This window comes from Sorex fumeus, unplaced genomic scaffold (genome assembly GCF_029834395.1).
Source record: "Sorex fumeus unplaced genomic scaffold, SorFum_2.1 ptg000006l, whole genome shotgun sequence".
NCBI classification, from domain to species: domain Eukaryota; kingdom Metazoa; phylum Chordata; class Mammalia; order Eulipotyphla; family Soricidae; genus Sorex; species Sorex fumeus.
In genome coordinates this window covers 8,329,545-8,355,000 of record NW_026606063.1, presented here as the reverse complement: position 1 = coordinate 8,355,000, position 25,456 = coordinate 8,329,545, and the positions used below count along the sequence as shown (strand labels likewise).

General features: G+C 42.7%; 1 protein-coding gene across 1 annotated transcript in view; it reads left to right on the top strand.

The window, feature by feature from the left end:
* The window catches only part of CLIP4 (CAP-Gly domain containing linker protein family member 4), a 69,510-nt gene that overhangs the window by 17,758 nt on the left and 26,296 nt on the right, over positions 1 to 25,456 (top strand). The window contains exons 6-9 of the mRNA XM_056129882.1: positions 172 to 290; positions 9,664 to 9,900; positions 15,950 to 16,085; positions 19,549 to 19,689. Coding sequence (XP_055985857.1) covers positions 172 to 290; positions 9,664 to 9,900; positions 15,950 to 16,085; positions 19,549 to 19,689 — 633 coding nt within the window. The remainder of the gene's footprint in view (positions 1 to 171; positions 291 to 9,663; positions 9,901 to 15,949; positions 16,086 to 19,548; positions 19,690 to 25,456) is intronic.

The following is a 25,456-nucleotide window of genomic DNA, read 5'->3' as shown; positions in this document are numbered from 1 at the left end:
GGTTAAATAATTGTGTGAAGATTTTGTTGCACTGTGAAGTGATGTTTTATCATTGATTTAAGTCCCATAAATGAATAAAACCCATTCCTGTACTCCCCACCCAATGAAAACCAACCTGCCTCCTTTTATGTGATAATAGTAAAATTAGTGATTATATTTCTGGTGTTGCAGATGTGGATGCCACTTGCAGCGACTTTAATTTTGGAACTGCACTGCATATCGCTGCGTCTAATTTGTGTGCAGGAACTGTGAAATGCTTATTGGAGCACGGGGCAAATCCTGCGTTTCGGGTAAGAGAGTGACTTAGAAGTGGGAAAATTTCCGAAAGAATTACAACGCCTGACATTATATCCAAGGAGAGAGTTGAGTCTGGATGTTGTTATAAAACGAAGTTTTGAGCAAATAATTTGTATTTTTATGCCTCATACCGAGTCATGGTGATAAGCTTCATCTCAAACAGATGGAAGGCGCAGCAGCTCCAGTCCTCATGCACTGTAAAGACTTAGGAGATGTATTTCACTTGGCAAGTGTAAAATATGCCTTAAAGTGCCATCATTCTTCAAGTGTTTAGGCTGGTGCATTATGAAAACTTAGTCAACATAAAAAGCCATATTTCAAGTTATATTTCTACATTAAGTCCAATGTTCAATTACTTTGGAAAACTTTTTTTAACTATTGTAGTTTAAAAATTGCACATGTAGGGATCCGTGGTGGTGGGAAATGGGCACTGGTGGAGGGATGGGTAGTTGATCATTGTATAATTGAAACTCAACCACAAAAATGTGTAAGTCTGCAACTGTACCTCATGATGTCTCACTATTAAAAAAATTTTTTAATATAAAAAAATTGCACATGTAAGAGTGAACTAAACCTTTGCAAATTAAAGAAAAAAATGAAAAAGTCTTTATGGTAACACTACCGATATATAAAGATTGCTTCATAATCTTTGAGTCCCTTACTATCTTGTTTCCTTTGCAAAAGAGACCCCCCCCCCTCTTTTCTTCCTTGTCTGATACCAGGCACCTCTAATCGGGTCGCTTCTTTCTCTTGAAGGGGCCGGGAGCATGTTTGATCAAACCATTTCCATCCTTCTCTCCCTCCTTTCCTTTCCCTTTCTTGTTTCTCCTTCTTCCCTTCTCTGGCACTTCTCTTTCTGTTTAACCTCATGGATTAGTTCATCCTCCTTTCCATCCTTCCTTTCCTTTTCTCTTTCCAACCCACCCTACTCCACCCTGCTGTACCCTTCCCTACTGTCTCCTACCCCACCCTATGTTCTCCTACCCTACATGGCCCTACCCCCTACCCCTACAACAAATTAAAAGCCTTTGTTGTCATGTACTCTGGGAGGGAAGATTGACTAGGAAGCAGGCAGGTTTTCTCTCCTGTATTCATGTCAGTGTGTTATTATTGGGGGGGGGGGGCATAGAATGCCATGGGGGTTCCACAGGAGGACCGTCTGTCTGAGCCCTGGGATGGTTTCCTGGCAAGAGTGATGTTGGCTGCTTAAACATAGGTGAGAATGACCAGGTGTAAGAAGCAGGCGAGAACAGAAGGAAGAACACACATACGGGGTGATTGTTCATTTGCCTGGATGGCAATGGTGATTGGCACTGTTTTGGAAAACTCACTGACAAAACCCCATGAGGAGAGAATTTTTTTGCTATTTGAATTTTTAAAAATTTTTTTCTTTTTGCCACCCATGAAATTACAAAGTTATTCATGATTAACAAAGTCATTCATTATCACCCCCGCCCCCCCCACAAGAGCCCGGCAAGCTACTGAGGGTATCGTGCCTGCACGGCAGAGCCTGGCAAACTACCCGTGGTGTATTCGATATGCCAAAAACAGTAATAATAACGGTGCTCATTTCCCTGACCCTAAAAGAGCCTCCAATATCGCAGCGTTGGGAAGGACGAGTAGGGAGAGGCTGGTAAAATCTCAGGGCTGGGATGAATGGAATCATTACTGGCACCTGCTAGAGCAAATTGATGAACAATGGGTGATACAGTGATTCATGATTAGGTTTCAGGCACCCAATGTTTCAACACTGATCCCTTCACCAGAGGGATCCCCCCCACCAATGTTCCCACCTCCATTTTTTTCCCCATCCACCAATCTGCTTCTACAAGAGGTGATTTTTTTTTTTTCACTGTGCTGAGAGGGTTTCATAGCAAACATCTCACCACCTTTCAGCACCACTGCTGCCTCCCGGGCGAATGCATTCCTCCACCATTGATGTTGCCTCTTCACTGTCCAATCAATCCCTCAGTCTCCCTCGAAATGGCATGTTTCCCACTGAATGCCAGTTCTCACATTTTTTCCCCTATTGTCTTTGGGTATTCGTTATTCCTCCTTTCTGTTTCTTTATATCCTGCATAAGAGAGAGATCATTCTGTGTCGGTCTCTGTTCCTCTGCTGACTTCACTCGGCAGGGCACTCTCTAGGTCGCTCCGTACAGTAGCAAATTGCTTGACTTTATTTTTTTTTTCTCATGGCTTAGTAATACTCCATAGTGTCTAGGTACAAAAGTTTCTTTAATCAGTCCCAATTAATAGCAAACATGTATAAAGCACTGGTAAACTTTACAAGGAAAAAAAATCCCTCTCCATCAAGAAATGGAGAGAATATTTTAAATTTAGTAAGATCAGTGAGGTAGGTCTGCCTTTGGGTTAAGTTCCCAATTCAGGTCAGAAATAAGAACAAGGTTAAGAGTTTTAAAAAGAGTGCTTAACATATAAGCAAGAGTAGCCCTTGGATCCTGCTCTGATAACTGCTATTTTACAAGAAAATGGAATTTTCGTATTTAATGGCCAAAGTGCCATCTTATGTTAGCACGGCATTAATAATAACACAATATATTATTATTAAATATTTTTCTTTTGTATGGAGTTAATTTCTGCGGAGAAGGGCATCTCCAAATAGTGTTTAGGGACCACTCCTGGCTCTGTGCTAAGGGGCCACACCTGGTAATGCCTGGGAGAACATATGTGGTACCCGGGGTGACATGTGGATGTCAGGATTCAAACAGGGGTCACAGATGCAGCCACGGGCTGGGTAAGCTCCTTTTCTCTCCAGTCCTAGTATTTTTCTTTTGTTTGGTTTATTTTTGCTTTGGGGACATACCCAGGACTTACTCCTGACAGTGCTTGGTTTCCCTTATGGTGTGCCAGGGATGGGGCCCTGGTTGACGGCAAACAAGGCAAGTGCCCTACCTACCGTACTCTCTCTCTGCAACTGCCCCTCACCCCCAATATTTTTCTTAACAGAAGTTTTAGTTGCTAAATTGTATAGAAATTAAATTTTTTTTCCCTTTATTTTATTTTATTTTTTTTAAAGTTGTAGATTTACAATTTTTTGTGCTTTGGTTTCAATTATACAATGATCAGATACCCATCCCTCCACCAGTGCCCATTTTCCACCACCATGGATAATATCCCTCCCACCCCATCCCCCCATCCCCCCTGTCTCTGTGGCAGGGCAATCCCCTGTGTTCTCTCTCTCCTTTTGGGTGTTGTGGTCTGCAAAAGAGGCATTGAGTGGCAAACATGTTCAGTCCATAGTCTACTTTCCACATGCATCTCCCCTCCTGGGAGGATCCTCCAAACATCCTTTATTTGGTGCTCCCTTCTCTATCTGGACAGCCCTTTCCTCTAGGATACCCGGCTGGCCTCTAAGTTATGGAGTAATCCTCCTGGTGCTGATCTCAGCTATTCTTGGGTATTAATCTCATACTTTGTTACTTTATATCCCCCAGATGAATGCAATCTTTCTATGTCTATCCCTCTCTTTCTGACTCATTTCGCTTAGCATGATACTTTCCATATTGTACCACTTGTATGTAAATTTCATGACTTCATCTTTTCTAAGAGCTACATAGTACTCCATTGTGTAGATGTACCAAAGTTTCTTTAACCAGTCATCTGTTCTTGGGCATTCAGGTTTCTTCCAGTTTCTGGCTATTGTAAAGAGTGCTGCAATGAACAAACAAGTGCAGATGTCACTTCGACTATACATTTTTGCCTCTCTGGGATATATTCCCAGGAGTGGTATTGCTGGGTCAAATGGGAGCTCAATTTCTAATTTTTTGAGAATCGTCCATACTGTTTTCCAGAAGGGCTGAACCAGTGGACATTCCCACCAACAGTGAAGGAGTGTCCCTTTCTCGCCACATCCACGCCAGCATCGGTTGCTTTTGTTCTTTTGAATGTGGGCCAGTCTCTGAGGTGTGAGATGGTATCTCATTGTGGTTTTGATCTGCATCTCCCTGATGATTAATGATGTAGAGCATTTTCTCATGTGCCTTTTTGCCATTCGGATTTCTTCTTTGAGAAAGTTTCTGTTCATTTCATTGCCCCATTTTTGGATGGGGTTGGATGTTTTCTTCTTGTGGAGTTTAACCAGTATTTTGTATATCCTGGATATCAACCCCTTGTCAGATGTGTATTCAGTGAATATCCTTTCCCATTCTGTAGACTGTCTTTGTATTTTGGTCACTGTTTCTTTGGAGGTGCAGAAGCTTCTTAGTTTAAGATAGTCCCATTTATCTATCTCTGTTTTCACTTGCTCGGCCAGTGGCGTGGCATCTTTGAAGATACCATTAGCTTCAATGTCATGGAGGGTTTTGCCAACTTTATCTTCAATGTACCTTATGGTTTCTGGTCTGATGTTGAGGTCTTTAATCCATTTTGATCTTACTTTTGTACATGGTGTTAGGCAGAGTTCTGAGCCTATTTTTTTGCATGTAGCCGTCCAGTGATGCCAACACAATTTATTAAAGAGGCTTTCCTTACTCCACTTCACATTACTTGCACCTTTATCAAAGATTAGATGAGCATATGATTGAGGAGAGATGTCAGTGTATTCAACCCTGTTCCATTGGTCTGCAGTTCTGCCTTTGTTCCAGTACCATGCTGTTTTAATTATTACTACTTTGTAGTACAGTTTGAAGTTCGGGAGGTTGATTCCTCCCATTTTCTTTTTCCCAAGAATTGCTTTAGCTATTCGTGGGGGCTTATTGTTCCATATAAATTTCAAGAGTGTTTGCTCCATTTCTTTGAAGAATGTCATGGGTATCCTTATAGGGATTGCATTGAATTTATACAATGCTTTCGGTAGTATTGCCATTTTGACAATGTTAAGTCTCCCAACCCATGAGCAGGGGATATCTTTCCATTTCCTCATGTCCTCTTTTATTTCCTGAAGTAGCGTTTTGTAGTTTTCTTTGTACAGGTCCTTTACTTCCTTAGTTAAGCTGATTCCTAGGTACTTGATTTTCTGGGGCACAATTGTGAATGGGATTGTTTTTTTCATGTTGCTTTCTTCTCTCTCACTGTTTGCGTATAGGAAAGCCATGGACTTTTGGGTATTGATTTTATAACCTGCAACTTTACTATACGAGTCTATTGTTTCTAGGAGTTTTTTGGTGGAAGTTATTGGGTTCTCTAAGTAGAGTATCATATCATCTGCGAATAGTGAGAGCTTGATTTCTTCCTTTCCTACCTGAATGCCCTTAATATCTTTTTCCTGCCTAATCGCTATTGCAAGTACTTCCAGTACTATATTGAACAGCAGTGGAGAGAGTGGGCATCCCTGTCTCGTCCCTGATCTTAGAGGGAAGGCTCTCAGTTTTTCCCCATTGAGGATGATGCTTGCTGTAGGCTTGTGGTAGATGGCTTTAATTATGTTGAGGAAGGTCCCCTCTATACCCATTTTGGCTAGGGTTTTCATCATAAAGGGGTGCTGGATCTTATCAAATGCTTTCTCTGCATCTATTGATATGATCATATGCTTTTTATCTTTTCTTTTGTTGATATGGTGGATTATGTTGATGGATTTCCGAATGTTAAACCATCCTTGCATCCCTGGGATGAATCCTACTTGGTCATGGTGTATGATCTTTTTAATGAGTAGTTGGATTCTATTTGCTAGTAGTTTGTTGAGGATCTTTGCATCTGTGTTCATCAGGGATATCGGCCTGTAATTCTCTTTCTTTGTGGTATCTCTGTCTGCTTTTGGTATCAGTGTGATATTTGCTTCGTAGAAACTGTTTGGAAGTGTTTTTGATATTTCAATTTCGTGGAAAAGCTTAAAGAGCATTGGGAGTAAGTCCTCTTTAAAGATTTGGAAGAATTCACTAGTGAATCCATCCGGGCCAGGACTTTTGTGCTTGGGGAGACTTTTTATTACCATTTCAATTTCCTTGATGGTGATAGGTCTGTTCAGGTATTCCAGGTCTTCTTGGTTCAGCCTTGGGAGTCTGTAGGAGTCTAGGAATTTATCCATTTCCTCGAGGTTTTGATGTTCCGTGGCATAAAGCTTCTCAAAGTACTCCCTGAGGATCCTCTGAATTTCTGTGGTTTCTGTTGTAATGACCCCCTTTTCATTTCTGATTCGGTTTATTAGGGTTTTCTCTCTCCCTTTCTTTGTGAGTTTTGCTAGAGGCTTATCGATCTTGTTAATTTTCTCGAAGAACCAGCTTTTGGTTTCATTGATCTTTCGGATTGTTTTTTGGGTTTCCATCTCGTTAATCTCTGCTCTGAGTTTTATTATTTCCTTTCTCCTGTTCGGGTTGTGCTCCTTTTTTTGGTCCTTCTCCAAGCTCTTAAGCTGTGAGGTTAGGTTACTTATGTGTGCTCGCTCCTCCTTCCTGAGGAATGCTTGTATAGCTATAAACTTTCCTCTTAACACAGCCTTTGCTGTGTCCCATAAGTTTTGGTAACTCGTGTTCTCATTTTCATTCGTTTCTAGGAATCTTTTGATTTCCTCTTTGATTTCCTGTCTAATCCACTCGTTGTTCAATAGTGCACTGTTTAATTTCCAGGTGTTTGATTTAGTTTTCTGTTTTTGTGTGTGATTTACTTCTAATTTCAGCGCATTATGGTCTGAGAAGATTGTTGATACAATCTCTACCTTCTTAATTTTATGGAGGCATGTTTTGTGGCTCAGCATGTGGTCTATCTTGGAGAATGTTCCATGTACGCTTGAGAAGAATGTGTATTCAGCTTTTTGTGGATGAAGTGTCCTGTATATATCTACTAAGTCCCTTTCTTCCATTGTTTCCCTCAAATGAAGTATGTCCTTGCTAAGCTTGAGTCTGGTTGATCTATCAGGAGGTGACAAGTTTATTGAGCAAACCAATGAATAACGGGATGTCAAGTGATCAAAGTGATCAAGTGAACTTAGCCTCGAAAGGGAGGACGTATAAATCCAAAGTAAAATATTTATTGCACCGGTAACTTACAACCAGAGGCCAGTCACACATGCTAGGGGAAAGGGGAGCTCAGATAGAGAAGGGAGCACCAAATAAAGGGTGTTGGGAGGATCCTCCCAGGATGGGAGAAGCATGTTGAAAGTAGACTATGGACCGAACATGATTCCCACTCAGTGCCTCTTTTGCAAACCACAACACTCAAAAGGAGAGAGAGAGAACAACAGGGAATGCCCTGCCACAGAGGCAGGGGGGGATGGGGGGGTGGGGGGTGGGAGGGATACTGGGACCCGTGGTGGTGGGAAATGGGCACTGGTGGAGGGATGGGTACTTGATCATTGTTTGACTGAAACCCAAGCACAAAGATTTGTAAGTCTACAACTGTACCTCATGGTGTTTCACTAATAAAAATTTAAAAAACCCTCTCCCCTTTAGGATTTAGGTTTATCAGCAGTGTTAAGGAGTGATAGAGCTAATTATCCAAACCACAGAGTCAGTGATACTGGAATCTCGAGACTCAAGCTTTATCAAGCAAACTTAAAAAGGTGCCTTTCAGGATGGCAGGCAGGGGACACTGGTGAAGGGAAGTGAACATTGGTGGCAGGACTGATGCTGGAACTCTGTGTGTCTAAAACTCAGCGGTGAATAACTCTGTAAAGCATAGTGCTCTGATAAAATAAAATCTAAAAAAAATCCTCTCCCCTTTAGTTTATAGAAGTGCTGTACATATTTTCATTATATTTTGTGTTTTTATCTTTGAAATGTGGTATTAACATAGTCCATCCATCACCATCCCAGAAATTTGATAATGCACGTTATGGCTCTACCATATTTTCACTTGGAACCAGATGGACTTGAATTTTAAGGACACATGTGTGTCCCCCCACCCCGCCTCTCCAAAATATGAGTCATTTGCAAACTTTTAGAAGTGCGTTCTTGTTTTTTTCCGATACGAATCATTTAAAGCTAATTCTCAGTGCAGAAGAAAAGGGAAAATGTTTCTCAGCAAAGAACCCTGCTTTTCAATGAAAAGATGTTCTAGGGAAATAATCGTAAAGTTTTCTGGTTAGGAAGCACAGGTGAGAGACTTCTGGGGGAGGGAGGAGTGGGGCGGGAGAGGGGGGATTCAGCACATCCCAGGAGTGCGTTGGTTAGTGCTCATCTCTGCAGTAGCTGCACAAGGGACTCTGGGCCACGCGTTTATCTCTTCCTGACGACTTTTTGTTAATTGGGAAACAACCAATGTCAGTCCTGTTTTATTTGGTTGGTGGCCATCGTCTCTCTGGCTACCATATCAATTTTCAGTGGGTAAGCATTGTGATCTGTCTTATTCACAAATCAGTTTGGTTCTCAATGACAGGAACCAAATGAGACCATGGACATAACCATGCTTTGATTTTGTGGACACCATACAAATGTCAGGGGACTTAGCACTGACTGTTTGAACGTCCTGCAGAGCAGATTCCAGCGCATACAGTCTCCCCTGTGTTGTGGGAACAGACGGGGTTCCTGACCATAGCCCAGGAGTCGAAGGATCAAGCCTAGTTTCTGTTCCTGGAATTGGAGTCATCCTGGGGGTCGAGGATGGGTGGCCGTCCCGGGGCGGCCTGTGGGTTAGTGGGGGGTTGCCCCTCCAGGCTGGGGAAGTCCCCTGGTTTCTGCCTCCGAGCTGGCCTTCTGTTAGCCTCTGCAGCCGCTGAGCTGTGACTCCCCGCCTTCACATTGCTCTTCCTGGAGTCTGGAACTTTCCCCAACTTAACCCACCCAGTATCCCTCATCCCTTTGGGTCTCCACGTGGATGCATTTTGCCACAAGATCCGCCTGGACCACTCTGTGTCCACCCAGTGCTGGCCCTGTTCTCTGTGCTCTTTCTCCTCCCTGCCCTGGTTCACATGGAGCCCGTAGACTCTGCATTTCCCAGCCTGTGTTTCTAGTCTGCCTATCCCAGCAGACCATGTTCTCTGCTGTGGCAGGAGGACTTCTGTCTCTAGCATACCTGGAATGTTGTGTGATGCACTGTGGAGGCTCATATGTACAAATATGTCATTGTCACTGTCCTCCCATTGTTCATCGATTTGCTCGAGCGGGCCCAGTAACATTTTGAGACTTGTTACTGTGTTTGGCATATCGAATACGTCATGGGGAGCTTGCCAGACTTTGCCAAGCGGGCGAGATACTCTCGGTAGCTTGCCGGGCTCTCCGAGAGGAGTGGAGGAATCAAACTTGGGTCGATCAGGTAGGCCGCATACAAGGCAAACGCCCTACCGCTGTGCTATTGCTCCAGCCCAATATACAAATATGTAAATATGTATATATGTAGATACTTTGTGAATTTGTAAACAAATTGTTGATGGTGAATTCATTTAAAATCCCCCCTCCCCCCAGCCAATTCCCCCCCTCCCTTGGGTAGAGCTCTTAAGTGGACAGGAAATGAAGTTTCTTCTCTTGATTCATAGAATGACAAAGGGCAGATCCCCGCCGATGTGGTCCCTGACCCCGTGGAGATGCCCTTGGAGATGGCCGATGCTGCCGCCACTGCCAAGGAGATCAGGCAGATGCTGTGTGACGCCGCACCCCTGGCCTGGGACCTCTCGAGACTCACGCTGCCCAGCAGTGACCGCGGCCCCAGCAAGGCCATGCTCACGTCGCTTGGCCTCAAGCTGGGGGATCGCGTGGTAATCGCAGGACAGAAGGTACAGTGCGTTACTTTTTTTTTTTTGGTCTGTTTTCAATTGAATCATGGTGGGAGAGTTACAAAGCTTTCCCGTTTGAGTTTCAGTCTTACAATGATCAAACACCCATCGCTCCACCAGTGGACATTGTCCATCACCAATGTCCCTAGTATATCCCTGCCTTCCCAACCCTCCCCCTGCCTCCACGGCAGACAATTTCTCCCATACTCTCTCTCTACTTTTGGGCATTATGGTTTGCAATACAGATACTGAGAGGCTATCGCGTTTGGGCCTTTATCTACTTTCAGTACACATCTCCTATCCCAAACAATTCCTCCAACCATCATTGTCTTAGTGATCCCTTCTCTATGCCAGCTGCCTTCTCCCCCAGCTCATGAGAGAGGCTTCCAACTGTGGGGCAAGATTCCTCGCCCTTGTGTCTGTCCTTGGGTGTCAGTCTCAGATTATGTTACTTTGTATTCCACAAATGAGTGCAGTCCTTCTATGTCTGTCCCTCTCTTTCTGGCTCATTTTCATTCTGCCTGATACTCTCCATGAACCATCCACTTATAAGCAAATTTTATGATTCGTCTTTCCTAATAGCTGCATAGTATTCCATTGTTTAGACGTACCAAAGTTTCTTTAACCAGTCATCTGTTCTCGAGCACTTGGGTTGTTTCCAGATTCTGGCTATTGTGAACAGTAGTCCGTCACTCTTGGAAGCCATGTCCCTGGCCTTGTGTGCCAACACAAGGGCCCTCTGATCACTCTTGAGTCTTGTTTCGAAAGTGTTAGTGTGTAGGGGAGGAAGGTGTTTCTGGGACACAGGATGCCGGGCTGCTCCTGCCTGAGAGGTAGCCTTTGCACAACCATGAAGCCTTCTTGATCTGAATGGGGAAGTGTGGCAGGCATCTGCTGTGTGAGTTTTGGGACCCCAAAGAAGTTACCCAGCCGGGAGGGTCTCCCTGGCTGCCTGCCCCCTGTCACTCTCTGGGGAGGTATTTTCTCCCACTCCCAGGGGAGTGGTGTTTTCTCCCAATCTCGCCTGATCTCCCAGGAGCGGGGCAAGGAGATGCTCATCCTCTCTGGGTGTTCGGCTTCACACTCTGACCCCACGGACACACACACCTAGAGTTACTGAAGGTACTATTTTAATGTGATAATAAAATGAGGACTTCCTGCCCTTCTCTAGATGTGCCCAATGCCTTTTCCTTCATGGTCAGGGTTTTTCTCCTGGTGTCACTGGATGCCATTCTCTCTCTCTCTGTCTCTCTCTGTCTCTCTCTCTCTGTTTCCCCCTGTATTGAAGGACTAAGGGGTCTTGTGCAGGGAATCAAACGTAGGTTTGCTTGTGCAAGAAGTGCAGGGGATCAAACCCAGGTTTGCTTTCTGCAATGGAAGTGCCCTACCCATTCTGCTATCTTTCCAGCCCCAGAAAGTATTAAAATGAAGGCACAAACTATACCACTGAGAACAACATTTACCACTGCTGAATGTGGCCCCCAAGGTCCCCAAACAAAAAGGCTTTTTCTTCCTCCCTTGCCCTCTCTGTGAAACTAATGTCAAGAACTGATGAATGCATAGGATTTATGTTATTTGCTTAGGATCAAGATTCGTTCGTCATCTTTACTATGTCTGCCCTGTGCTTGGGCTTTTAGAACAGTTGTAAGATTCTTTGATTTTCCTTTTTGTTTGGGTAGCACTGCCCTGTAGCACGGTCCTCCCATTGTTCATTGATTTACTCGAGCGGGCACTAGTAACATCTCCATTGTGAGACTTGTTGTTACTATTTTTGGCATATTGAATACGTCACGGGTGGAAATTTTCTTTTCTTTTTTTGGATGCAGCCAGATAAGTTTTGTTTGTTTCTGCATCACACCCTGTGATGCTCAGGGCTGACTCCTGGCTCTGCACTCAGGCATTACCCCTGGTAGTGCTCGGGGGATGATGGGATGGTGGGGATCGAACTCAGTTGGCTGTGTAGGAAGACGCTCTCCCCCCTGTGCTATTACTATCACTCTGGCCTATTTGGATATTTTAAAGTTATGCAAAAGTAGAAGCATGAATCCGCTCGAGTTCTGTCTAACTTTATCATCTCATGGAAACTCTTGTTCCATTCCATGTTTGTTTTCTCTTCGGATGTTGCTGGTCTTTCCATTCTCAAAAGTCATCTATGAAAAATTTTACATTTTGTTGGAGTATACTTTATTAACTTTTTTATGAGCAATATTTTTAGAATGGGCTGGAGGGATAGCACAGTGGGTAAGGTGTTTGCCTTGCATGCGGCTGACATGGCCGACCCTGGTTCCATTCCTCCGCCCCTCTCGGAAAGCCTGGCAAGCTACTGAGAGTATATTGCCTGCACGGCATAGCCTGGCAAGCTCCCCATGACGTATTCAATATGCCAAAAACAGTAACAACAAGTCTCACAATTTGTTGTGAGACGTTACTGGTGCCTGCTCGAGCAAATCGAACAATGAGAGGATAGTGACATTTTTAGGGTAGCTAAGAAAACTTCTCCTACATTTTATTCTGTAAGTTTATCGTTTTACCTTTTTTGTTTGTTTATTTTGGGGCCAAACCCAGTAGTGCTCAGTGGTTACACTGGCTCTGCATTCAGGGATCAATTTTGGCAGTGCTTGGGGGACCGTATGGGGTGCCAGGTATCGAACCCAGGCTGGCCGCATACAAGGCAGGTGCCCTACCTCCTGTACTATCGCTCTGGCCTCAGTTTATAGTTTTTAGATTTAAAAGAATTATTTTGTTTGTTCTTGGGTCATACCCAGCAGTGCTCAAGGCTCAGTGCTCAGGGATCCCTTTTGACTGGCTCGGGGCACCATGTTGGTGCCAGGGATCAAACCCAGGATGGCAGCGTGCAAGGCAAATGCCCTGCCTGCTTTATTATTGCTCCCAGTCCCCGTAGTTTTAGATTTTACGTTTAATTCTGTGTTATGTTTTTGCTTGTTTTGGCCTACACCCAGCTGTGCTCAGGGCTTACTCCTGGATCTATCTATGCTCAGGGATTATTCCTGGTGGTACTCAGGCAGCCATGTGTGGTGCTGGGGATTGACCCTCGGTGGACTACATGCAAGACAAATGCTTTATGATACATCTCTGCCCCCTTGACTTAATTTTATACAGGATATTATTTATAGATATAATTTATTTTAATATTTCTAGCTCTTTTTTTTTAAAAAAAATAAACAGGGTTATCTTTTTTCTAGCACCATTTTGGAGAAAGATCATTCTTCTTTCTGGCATATGCTATTACATTATTTTTGTTGTTTTTGGGCATTTTTCTAGACTTTTGTCTGCCCTGTTATTCTCCTTTTTATCCTTTAGTAACATCCTGTGAGGAAGTTGAAGCTTTAGAGTAAGTCTCGCAATCTGTTAGACCTTTAAATTCTTTCTAGTTTCTTTGTCTCTACATAGTCATTTTAGAATCATTTTATAGATTTTTTATAAAATCCTGCTGGGATTTTGCATGGAGTGTTAAACAGGTCAGATTAAGGAAAAATGGCATCTCAAAAATATTGGAACAGTTTCAAGCTCGAACAATATATATTATGTTTATTTCCCGGCCCAGGCACCGTGATTTACAATACTGTTACTACTCATGTTTCAGGCATACAGTGTTCCAGCTCCACCCCCTTCCCCAGGGTCAGCGCCTTTCCTGTCTCAGGGTTCCCCTCACCATCCCCGTGAAAAAGAATTATTATAGTTTGAGTCAGATGTTTATAATAATATTGATGCATATGGTTTGGAATTAACAAGGACAGTGGTGGAGGGTCTTGGGCCCTTTAGTAAGGGGTGAGGTGAGTTTTACTGTATTTTATTCATACACACACACACACACACACACACACACACACCCATATATGTATATGTAATAGGTCTCTGGCTTATTTTACCACAGCTTTATAGTTTTAAGCATAGAGATATTGCACACACTTTGTTAGACTTATTCCTAAGTGTTTCATAGAGTTTTGATGCTCTTGTAAATGGTGACATTTTTGAAATTTCAATTTCATTTCCAGTTACTCATTGCCAGCATATAAAATTTCAGTTTATTTTTAATTATTTAATTAATTATTTCTTTTTTTGCTTTTTGGGTCACACCCGGTGATGCACAGGGGTTACTCCTGGCTCTGCACTTAGGAATTACCCCTGGCGGTGCTCAGGGGACCATATGGGATGCTGGGAATCGAACCCGGGTCGGCCACATGCAAGGCAAACGCCCTACCCGCTGTGCTATTGCTCAAGCCCCTATTTTTAATATGTTGATCATGTACACTTTGTACACTGGTCTTGCTAAACTTAGTAGTTTCACTGATCTTTTTGGGGGTGAGGATGCATGAGATAGCCTTCACAAATAGTCATTTGTCTGCAAATAGAGGTCGTTTTCTTTCTCTGCAGACTGTATGTTTTTTCCCCTCCCCACTGCCTTATCCATTGCCTGTGATCTCCAGTGTAATGATGAGTGGAAGTAGTAAGAGCCACATTTCTGTTCTTTTTCTGTCTCAAGGGGAAGACGCTCTTTCATCATCATGTATAATTATGGTTCGCTATAGATTTTAGATATTTTTTTTTATAAATTGAAGAAATTCACATCTAATCCTAAGTCACTGAGAGTAAAAAACAATTATTATCCTGAAAGGGTGTTGGGAAGCTTTTCCTGCAAATGTTAAGAGCAAGGTCTTCTGCCCCTCCTTTAGTCTGTAAATGTTGACTTATATTCTCAAATGCTGAATGAGCCTTGCATTCATAAGATAGACCTCATTTGATCACACTGCATTATCCTTCTCAAGTGCCACTGTGTTAGATTTGCTATTGCTTTCTTGAGGATTTGGGGGTGGACTTTGGGTCACACCCAAGAGTGCTTGGGATCTTCTCCCAGCTCTGTGCTCGAGGATCACTCCTGGTGGTGTTCAGGGGACCATGAAGTGCCAGGGAGTACACTGGGATTGGCTGCATGCAAGGCAAGCACTTAACCCCTGCACAATCTCTCTGATCTATTGTAAATTATTGTGTCTTTCTTCACAAGGGATTTTAGTCTATAGTTTCCTTGACATGCTTTTGTCTGGTATCAAGGCAATGGTGGGCACTTACCTTGCTTGACAGTCTCTTAATATTTCATGGCCTCCTAGCAGAAGTGGCCCAGGAAATATTTTTTGCTTAATTAGTATGAGTGGGAGATGGTTCAGGCTTCGCATGCAGAAAGCCTGGGTTTGGTCCCCAGTAACTGTGAGGAATCCCTGAGCAATGTTCAGGGAGTAGCCCTGATCACTACCGGGCAGGTGAGTGGGAACCCAAAACAAACAAGCAGACCAACTTCATATTTTGTTGTAATCCACTCTGGAATTATCTGCATCCCAACTTGCAGTGTGTAATTTTTTTCTTTTACTCTACCCTTTCACTCGTCTCTCTCTCTCTCTCTCTCTCTCTTTCTTTCTCTCTTTCTCTCTCTCTCTGCGGTATCTGCCCTTTCTCTTGCTTTCTCACTCACTTTTTTTCACCTCTCCCTCATACTTCCTAATTTTTTTTTTGCTTCACTAGAAAAGTAAATTTTCTAATTTCCCTTGTATTTTTTCACCATGGATGATTTAAAAAGGCACGAATTTTCAAATATTTGACAGTTTGCCTTAGTTTTTTCATGTTAGATATTTAACAGGATTTATTATTTCTGTTCATTTCATATTTCTGTTCCTACTTGCTCTGTTATTTTGAATGGAGTATTTTTCATTTGAAAAAGCAGGTCCAGTTGGCATATCACTGTTCTCAGTTTTACTTGTTTTCTGTCTACTTGGTCCGTGATTAGAGTCGCCAGTGCAATTGTGAGTAAGCCCGTTCTTTCCCTCACTATCAGTTTTCAGTTCCTCTATTTTGAAGCGCAGTTATTAGGTGCATTCATTTTTGTCACTGGTAATTTTGTTTGTCTTAAAAGTCTACTTTTAGAAAATAGTTTCTTAAGAAGTCCTGTGGCAAAACAAAGTCGTAAGCATAGGATCTTTAGAATTACTTGTTAATACTCTAAGTACTCTAAAGTTGTTCTGGTTCGTATTTTCCTTAGGTTGGAACATTAAGATTTTGTGGAACAACTGAATTTGCTAGTGGACAGTGGGCTGGCGTCGAATTGGATGAACCTGAAGGAAAAAACAATGGAAGTGTTGGGAAAGTCCAGTACTTCAAATGTGCCCCCAAATATGGTAAGATTCAGATGATCCAATGTGTCAGAATGAATTAAAGATGATACTATTTCAGTCTTGCTGTTTTTTTAAACAAAACTTTTCCATGGTTGCTTATACAATGAATAAAGGGGCTATCCTTAATTCTTTTATTTGGAATATGGTTGGGAGAAGGTATCAAGAGTATGATAGGGTGGGAACTACAGTTCAGTGGGTAGGACACTTGCCTTGCATGCAGATGACCTGGGTTCAATCCCCACCACCCCGTGTAGTCCCTCGAGCCCACCAGGAGTGATTCCTGAGTGCAGATCCAGGAGTAACCCCTAAGCACTGCTGGGTGTGGCCCAAAAAACAAAAAGAAAAAAGAAAAAAAAACAAGAGAGAGAAAGATAGTATGATTGATCTTTTTTAAGGAGCTTGATTATAGGAAACATCACGGAGGTTGAAAAATGTGAAAGTTTGGAAAAGCAATTAAGCTTCTCTTCCTGCTATTTAGAACTGTCTTTGTCTTCTGGTGGTTTTTAAATTTTAACCCCTTTTTGGAGCTTTTAGTAATCTTTTCCTTCTTGTCATTCTCTCTCTCTCTCTCTTTCTTTCTTTTTGTTTAGAGTTTGTGTCACTTTTGGGGCTGGAGTGATAGTACAGTAGGTAGGGTGTTTGCCTTGCATGCGGTGCGATGCCTCATACGATTCCCTAGAACTCCAGGAGTAATTCCTGAATGTAGAGCCAGGATTAGCCCCTTAGGATCACCAGGTGTGGCCCCAAATCCAACTAAAAAAAATTTTTAGATTTTTGTATCACTTTTATTACTTGTTAATATTTTTAGTGGCATTTTGGGAGGAATTGGGATTAAATCCATATGTTAAGGGCATATTATTGTAATGGAGTTTTGGGAAGAATTATGTTTAGACAAAATGGATCATGTTTATCAGGACATTTATTGCTATTCTATTTAAAATAATTATTTTTTATGTTTAGTATTACTTAAACCTTATAATTATCTGCCAAGATGTGAAAAAAATCTTATCTGTACTTTGGCTTAAGTTACTGAGTAGGAAGTTTATCCCATATTTTGTGCATATTTGGGGTTTGATTGTATCATTATTGCTTTGTTACTGTGTATTATTGCTTTAAATTTGGTTTTAGTTCTCCCAAGTGACTTGCTTAAGAAAAGCAAGAAGAATGAAAACTCTTTAGATGAGTTTTCATGTACTTTAGAGATACTTGAATGCCACAGAATTATTTTTTTAACTTTTTTTAAAAAGCAGAGTATTTTTCTGAATTAAAGAATATAGAAATTTCCTCAGATTAAGAAAAAAATCATTGCCAAATTATATAAAATTGAAAATATTAAAAAATTATAGTTTGCTCCTGAATATATTTTAGTTTTTAATTTTTTCACTGTACTCTTTCACAGATATAATCACATTAAACTAAAATATATTCCTTAATTTGTATTGATTTACTTTTTATATTATACATAATTTTGTTGTTTTTCTTGGTGTGGTATTCATCCAAATGCCAATTAGCAATTCATTCCATTAGCAACTCATACTATTGACAAACTATTTTCTCCTACTTCTGAATAATAATGATAATCTGAATAATATTGCAGTGATTACTTTTCAGGGGTACAACTCTTTACTTCTATTTGGACTTTTTCTCCTTTATTAATTTCCACAAGTGTGATTGGGGTAGAGTTGTAAACTAGAAATAGGGTTCTTTTTTCTTTTTGGGTCACACCCAGCAATGCACAGGGGTTACTCCTGGGTTTGCACTCAGGAATTACTCCTGGTGGTGCTCAGGGGACCATATGGGACGCTGGGAATTGAACCCGGGTTGGCCGCATGCAAGGCAAATGCCCTACCCGCTGTGCTATCGCTCCAGCCCCTAGAAATAGGTTTTGAAACTACCTCTGTATATCATAAACTATAGGCTTAAAAATTTTGTGCACTCCTTTAGGTATAAATCTTTCCTTATAATTAATACCTAAAAGTTAAATTGGGCAAGACTTGTCTCCCAGTAAGATTGTACAGATTTACATTTTCAGATTATATTTATTTCTATGGAAAAATAATTTATTTCTTCAAACCTTGGCAACATAAGATACAATCTTCATCGTGCGTGCGTGTTTGTGTGTTTGTGTGTGTTTGTCAAGGAAAATAGTCCAACAGAAAAAAAAGGTTATTGTGGATAAGTTGAAATGATGGAGTGATCAAGATAAAATATTGTTAAGATTCAGAGGCAAAAGGAACAACAGAAAAGTCAGGTAGTTGACACATTTTAGCTATTAACAAATAGGATGAATACTACACCAAGAAAAACAATGAAATTATGTACAATATAAAAATTGATTATTTCTGCGTACAGACATAGTAAAACCACTCATCTAAATATATTGCATTTTAGTTATCATGCATCTTTGTTAGAGAGTGAATTCTCAAGGGAAGAGCTTAACATACTCCTTATTTTGTCTTTTTAAATGTAGCAGGCCAGATTGTCTTGGTATTTATTATCCTTGTTCACTCCCTCTACTGTCTGCACATATTTGTACTGTATCTTTCACTGCCTGAAACATTTTTTATTTTTTCTATAAGCATTTTTATTGATGTACTATTAATGAAGATTTTTGCATGCATCATTCCAATACCACCTGCACCACCGTAGTATCCACTTTCTAAACCAAGGTCTTTGTCAAACACTCTACCCCCCAGAGCAATTCACTTCTGTGGATCAACTCTTCAGTTTTATTTCCTTTGGCCATTTGGATGCTAAATTATCTCTGTCTTCCTCCACTGGTATAATTACAGTGTCCTGCATATAGTAGGAATGTGCAGGCCTTTTTTCTGTATAAAATGGAATCTTCTGAGAAGGCCAGGTCATTAGCAATTTGCAGTCAGACAATATGGGATATGCTCGAGGTGGGGTAGTGGGCAGGCAAATAGGTATGAGCTGCCTATTTACAGTGGCTGCAAAAATTAAAATTTAACTTAAAATCATTAAAAGATTTTAAAAAAAGGTAAAGGCCCTCCCGTTGTTCATCGATTTGCTCGAGCGGGCCCAGTAACATCTCCACTGGAGACTTTGTTGTTACTGTGTTTGGCATATCGAACACGTCACGGGGAGCTTGCCAGGCTCTGCCATGCGGGCGGGATACTCTCGGTAGCTTGCCGGGCTCTCCGAGAGGGGCAGAGGAATCGAACTCGGGTCGGCCATGTCGGCTGCGTGCAAGGCAAACGCCCTACCTGGGACCATTGGTGGTGGAAAATGGGCACTGGTGGAGGGATGAGGTACTCGATCATTGTATGGCTGAAACACAAGCATGAAAGTCTGTAAGCCCTTAACTGTACCTCACGGTGATTCACTAATTATAAAAAAAAAAAATGCCCTAGAATGTATGTCCCTGAGGAGTTGGGCATGCTCCTTCCTGTGATCTGCTGTTAATTGCTTCACACTGACTGAACTCTCTCATCGCCGCCCGCAGGCATTTTTGCACCCCTGTCAAAGATCAGTAAAGCCAAAGACAGAAGGAAGAGCACCCTGCACGCATCCTCCGCCAAAGCGGTGCCTCTCCTCAGATCCCAGAAGGTGGATGTGGCCCACGTGACATCCAAGGTCAACTCCGGTAGGTCAGATGAGGAAGTGGGGCGACCACGTGAGTTTGCTCATGTTCTTTGTGCAGCTCCTTGTATTTTATCAGCTAAGAAAAAAACTCAAGGATTTCCTATAACCTGCATCCTGAATTATCTTTCTTTCTCAATCCTGATTTATGGTTTTTTTGTTTGTTTGTTTATGGGTCACCCACCCAGGATGCTCAGGGTTCTGGGGATTGAACCCAGGCCAGGGGTGTGCAAGGCAAGCACCTTCTCCAAGTACTATTGTTTCATCCTCTGGTGTATATTTTTATTTATTTTTTGATTATCTACTTAACATTAACAACAAGTCTCACAGTATGTTGTGAGATGTTACTGGTGCCCGCTGGAGCAAATCGATGAACAGCGGGAGGACAGTGCTACTTAACATTACTTTATATTTTTTATTAAAAATTTTCTTTTAATTGAACCATCATGTATATTTTAAAAAGTAAAAGTAAAGTAAAGGCCCTCCCGTTGATCGTCGATTTGCTCGAGCGGGCCCAGTAACGTCTCCATTGGAGACTTCGTTGTTACTGTGTCTGGCATATCGAATACTCTCGGTAGCTTGCCGGGCTCTCCGAGCAGGGCAGAGGAATCGAACTCGGGTCGGCCATGTTGGCCGCGTGTAAGGCGAACGCCCTACCCGCTGTGCTATCGCTCCAGCCCATGTATATTTTAATGTATATTTTGTATACATTTGAATGTATACAAAATATACATTATATTTTGAATGTATATTTTAATGCCTATAAAAATATTTGTTCCTTTTCTTTCCACCTATCTTCCTTCACCCTCAGTTGAACCTTAATACTAGATTTGATGCTCTCGATAAATCTTTGTTCAAGAAAACTAGCTTTAAAAAAAATTTTGGGTCACACCTCGTGGTGCTCTGAGCCTGGCTGGAGGATCTGTATCAGTTCCCAGGGATGGAACCTGGGTTGGCCAGGTGTAAGGAGAGCACCCTACTGGCTGTATCTCTCCAGCCCACAAGAAGACTAACTTTATATTTTTGTCCTATGCAGAGTTTTAGTGACTTTTTTTTTAAAAGTCTCTAGTTCCTAAAACTGGCAGTGAGGGTCCTTTTTCTGTGCTTGAAGACATCTCTTCCAGTGTTGGACATATGTCCATGAGAAACAAATATGTATCTATATAGCTCTCTCTCTCTATATATATTATTGTGATCAAAGCTTAAAAAATACAGCTGACTAGTGGTGGGGTATGGGGGAACAGACAGGTACTAACAGTGTTTATCTAGCACTTGGCTAACCCTGTTCTAGCCCATGTAACCAGGAGTGACCCCTGAGAACAGCTGGGTGTAGCCCCCACTAAAGCCTCCCCCAAATAAAGAAAGTGGAGGGGACTTGTTACAGCTCATTGCCTTCAGTGCTCTCTTTCTTTTTCTCCTCTTCCCCCACACCTGCCCTCCTGCTGGTCCCTGGGTGCAATCATTTGGCATCTGCCTTTTGAGGTCCTAGCCATTGCTCTCTTAGAAGTGTCCGAAGTGGCATTGGTTTCAGGTGTGCCGTGTGACCCTCCCTTCTCTGGTCACCAGTGTGCTCTCTCTCCATCACCGCGTTTTTTTTTTTCTTTCTGGGTCACACCCGGCAATGCTCAGGGGTTACTCCTGGCTTTGCACTCAGGAATTACTCCTGGCAGTGCTCAGGGGACCATATGGAATGCTGGGGATCAAACCTGGGTTGGCCACGTGCAAGGCAAACGCCCTACCCATTATACTATCGCTCCAGCCCCAGCACCAAGTATTTTAAAAATAGCTCTCATCTCTTCCTTCTGACCATTAATTTTATTCCTCAGCTCACTGAATGGATTTTCTGAGTTTGCATATATCTCTCCTCATGCTATCGCGAGGAATCTTGTGCCATTTTAATATCATTAGGTCAAAATCTCCCATATCCTGGGGCTGATGAGATGGTACAGTGGTAAGGCACTTTTGCCTTGTATGTAGCTGACCCACGTTTGATCCCCAGCACTCCATACGGTCCCCTGAGCTCTGTCAGGAATGATCCCTGAGCACGGAGCCAGGAATAAGCCCCGAGCACTGCTGGGTACAGCAAACAAATGAAAAACAAACAAAAATCCCCCCTCCCCCATGTTTCTTGCTGTGGTTTCCGGAAACATCATTGTCTCCTCATGCCATGTTACCTTGAGGTCTCAGGGTCGGTGCCCATCCAGATTCTGGGGGTGGGGTGTGCTGAGGGGATGTGGGGTTTTGGACCTGTGGAGCACTGAACTTCTTTCTGCTTCTTTGCCACTCATCTGTGCCAGGGACATGGGCCTCGATGCCATCCCTCCCCGGGCTCTCTGGTTGAGTTACCTTTTCTGTCCCTGCCCAGTGATATATTCACTCTTCCCTATTCACTCCCCTCACAGAGATGCATGGTTCTTTCAGCAGCCTTCTAATGCAGACTCTAGGTCTTTGAGGTATAAAGGGGGAGCTTACTAGTGTCTTGTTCTTGAGTTGCTGCTTTTTGAGGGAGGAAGGAACAAGGCCTTTATTGCCATCTCGGCTCTAGCCGTTCTTGATCGCGCACTCAGGTCCTGTTTCCCCATGAGAACTCCCTTGAGTCACTTTTATTTCTTCATCAGCAGCCCCCAGTAGTTACTCAGTTGGTTGAGGGTTTGTTCTCGTCAATGTTTTATTTGTGCACATATTTTATTCTCTGAGCAATATTTTTAATTTTACGCGGACTATATCTTGTATTTTTACATTCGTTGTAACACATAGAACAAAATAGATGTTCAGCAAATGCTTGCAAACTCATCAGTAACTAAAGCAAAAAGGCTTTCCACCATGATGAAAGGACTTTGCCCAAGGCGTTGGTTGCCTTTCCTCAGTCCCACTGGAATATCCCTGTGCCGTACTTTTATGATTACTTCAGTTTTAAAAAGGTGATTCTTGATAATCAGTCTAGAATGGTAATCTATTTAATTCTTTTGTGTGTGTGGTGTGTGTGTGTATGTGTGTGTGTCTGTGTGTGTGTGTGTGTGAGAGAGAGAGAGAGAGAAAGAGAAAGAGAGAGAGAGAGAGAGAGAGAGAGAGAGAGAGAGAGAGAGAGAGAGAGAGAGAGCTGGCAGTGCTCAGGGCTCACTATTGGCTCTGTGCTCAGGATTCATTTCTTGCGGTGCTCTGGGGACCATATGGGGTGCTGAGGATTGTACCCAGGGCAAGTACCTGCCTGCTGGTCTATCTCTCTGGCCCCACCTCTTTAATTCTTGACAGTGTCTTGTCTTCGACCCTTACAAATCACATTTCCCCGTAAATTTGGGGACAAGCTATTAAGTTCCTTTAAAATATATCCATTGCAGTTTTAATTGGTATTGCATTTAAACCTTAAATCAATGTGGGAAGAACTGACATTTTTATAATAGTCTTTTAATTATGAGCTTGGGACATCGTGCTATTTAATTAGGCTCTTAAAAACATCTCAACAAGATTTTAAAATTTTGTCTGTAGATACTGTGTACCTGTGTACCTGGGTCTGTTCCAAAAAGAGTCCTTCATACAGTTTGGTGTTGTTGGATCTCTTTCACCTAAAACTCTGAAGTACACAGCTGCTGTGTAAAAAATTTCAGATCTGCACCTGATCTGAGGAATAGGAGAGGGATCTTATATTAGAAAGTGGGGAAAATGCCTTACTTTAAAACAAACACAATCAAATCTCTTTTTGTCCTACCTAGCAAGTTCCTGGTCAGTTCTGTGAGGAGTAGTGGCAGCAAAGATAGCACCATGCATTTCCGGGCAGGGCAACCTTCGTCTTCTGACCAGAGGAGAAGTGGCCCCAAGAGGACGGATGGACTTCCCAGTCATTTTCCTTCTTTTCTTTCACCACTTAGCCCCAGAGGCTGATCCAGTCTCTGGCTATTGTGTGACAGAGCAGGGAAATGCTCTATAACCTCTACCCAGGAACAAGGATAGGTGCCTGGAGCAGGAAAGGATCAGAGAGAGAAGTCAGAGCTCCAGCCGTGACCTCTGGATGTTGGGTGTCAACTCCCAGGGTGTGTGCGTGGAGCTGACTGCAGGCTGTGGGATTAGACTCTTCTGGGGAGAGGAGGACTCAGGTTCCCCGCTGACCCTGGGCAGGACAGCACCTGAGACTGACCCCCCAAGGCCTGGGCACAGAACTGACATTGCAACACCAGGATACAGCAGGTTATGGGATCTTCCAGCCAGAATCTTCATCGGTTGACTGGCCAGAAAACAAAACAAAATAGTCACCATTCCCCATAGGACATCGAAAGTCCCATGACGCTGCATTTAAAAAGGTATAAGCTTATGAGGCGTATACCTTATAAGCTACCCCAGGACTTCCTCAGACACCTGGTTCAAGCCTAGACCTCTGAGGTGAGCTCAGGAGGCAGTGCAGGCCTTGTTTTCACCCTACCAAAGTCCTGGCAGTTGCACCCACATCCCAGCAGCTGTCTTCGTACCTCTGACTGGACTGCTCAATTCTGGAGTTTCTGGAGCACACGGCCTCATTTGTGGGCGTGTGACATCTTCAAACGTTATAATACTAACATTCCAGTAGTAGCATACCAGGTTGGGTGGGAGTGTAACATAGAAGCCACCTAATTTTGCCTGACATAAACACTGACACTGAAGGCTTAACTGGCAACAACAGCTTAGAAAAGTCTCAGACAAGGACTTAACGTCCCCATGGTGAGATACAACTGCACCGTAGCAGTGTCCTCCCGTTGTTCATCAGTTTGCTCGAGCAGGCACCAGTAACATCTCATTGTGAGACTTGTTGTTACTGTTTTTGGCATATCAGATATGTCATGGGTAGCTTGCCAGGCTTTGCCATGCGGGTAGAATACTCTCGGTAGCTTGCTGGGCTCTTCGAGAGGGACGGAGGAATCAAACCCGGGTCAGCTGCGTGCAAGGCAAACGCCCTACCCGCTATGCTATTGCTCCAGCCTGGTGAGATATAATAATTTTCACAAATTTCCTTTTACTGAAGTATTTTTTTGATCATTCCATTACCCCTTTAGTGGTAACAAGGAATATGAAATAAATTATACTGGGCCTACTTAGTCCCATTTACAAGGGGCAGACTTGAGGGTGGTTGGGAAAATGGAGACAATGGGAGAGGGAAGGTGACAGTGGTGGTGGGATTGGCGTTGGAATATTGAAGGCCTGCAACAAATCATCATGAAAAACTTTAAAAACCACGGTGTTTAAATAAGATGGGAAAAATGGCTACTCCCTAGAATTTTTCCAACTATAGAATAACCAGGAAAAATCACCCACCTTTCAAGGAGAAAGACTAGCACAAGGGGAATCCCAAGATCGCACAGAGATTAATTGGATTAAGATTTTAAAGATTATATCATGGTCATGTGCTAAGGTATAAGGGTGAATGTCACTCTTGAGACAAAAGACAGACTCAGCAAAAAAATGAAGAAAAACAGAAGGTCCAAGTGATGAATGTGTACCTGCACACACATAGCACAGTGATGCTGGGATCCTCAGACGGGGATGGATTGTGCCATATTAGGATAGCAGCTGTGACTCACTCCTGATTGTGTCCAGAGACTCATAATTCAACTATACTGCAATTTTGTCAACTGGGAGAAGACTAGGGAAAGTATACGTTGTACAAACTCCCTGTATATGCATTTTTAACATTACCTACATCTCCTTGTAAGGCTGTTCCCTTTTAGCTCTTTTCTCGTCGGTTGTTTGCCGCGCCCATCAGAGGCTCGTTCTTTGCTAATGAGATCATTCCCTCCGATGCTGCT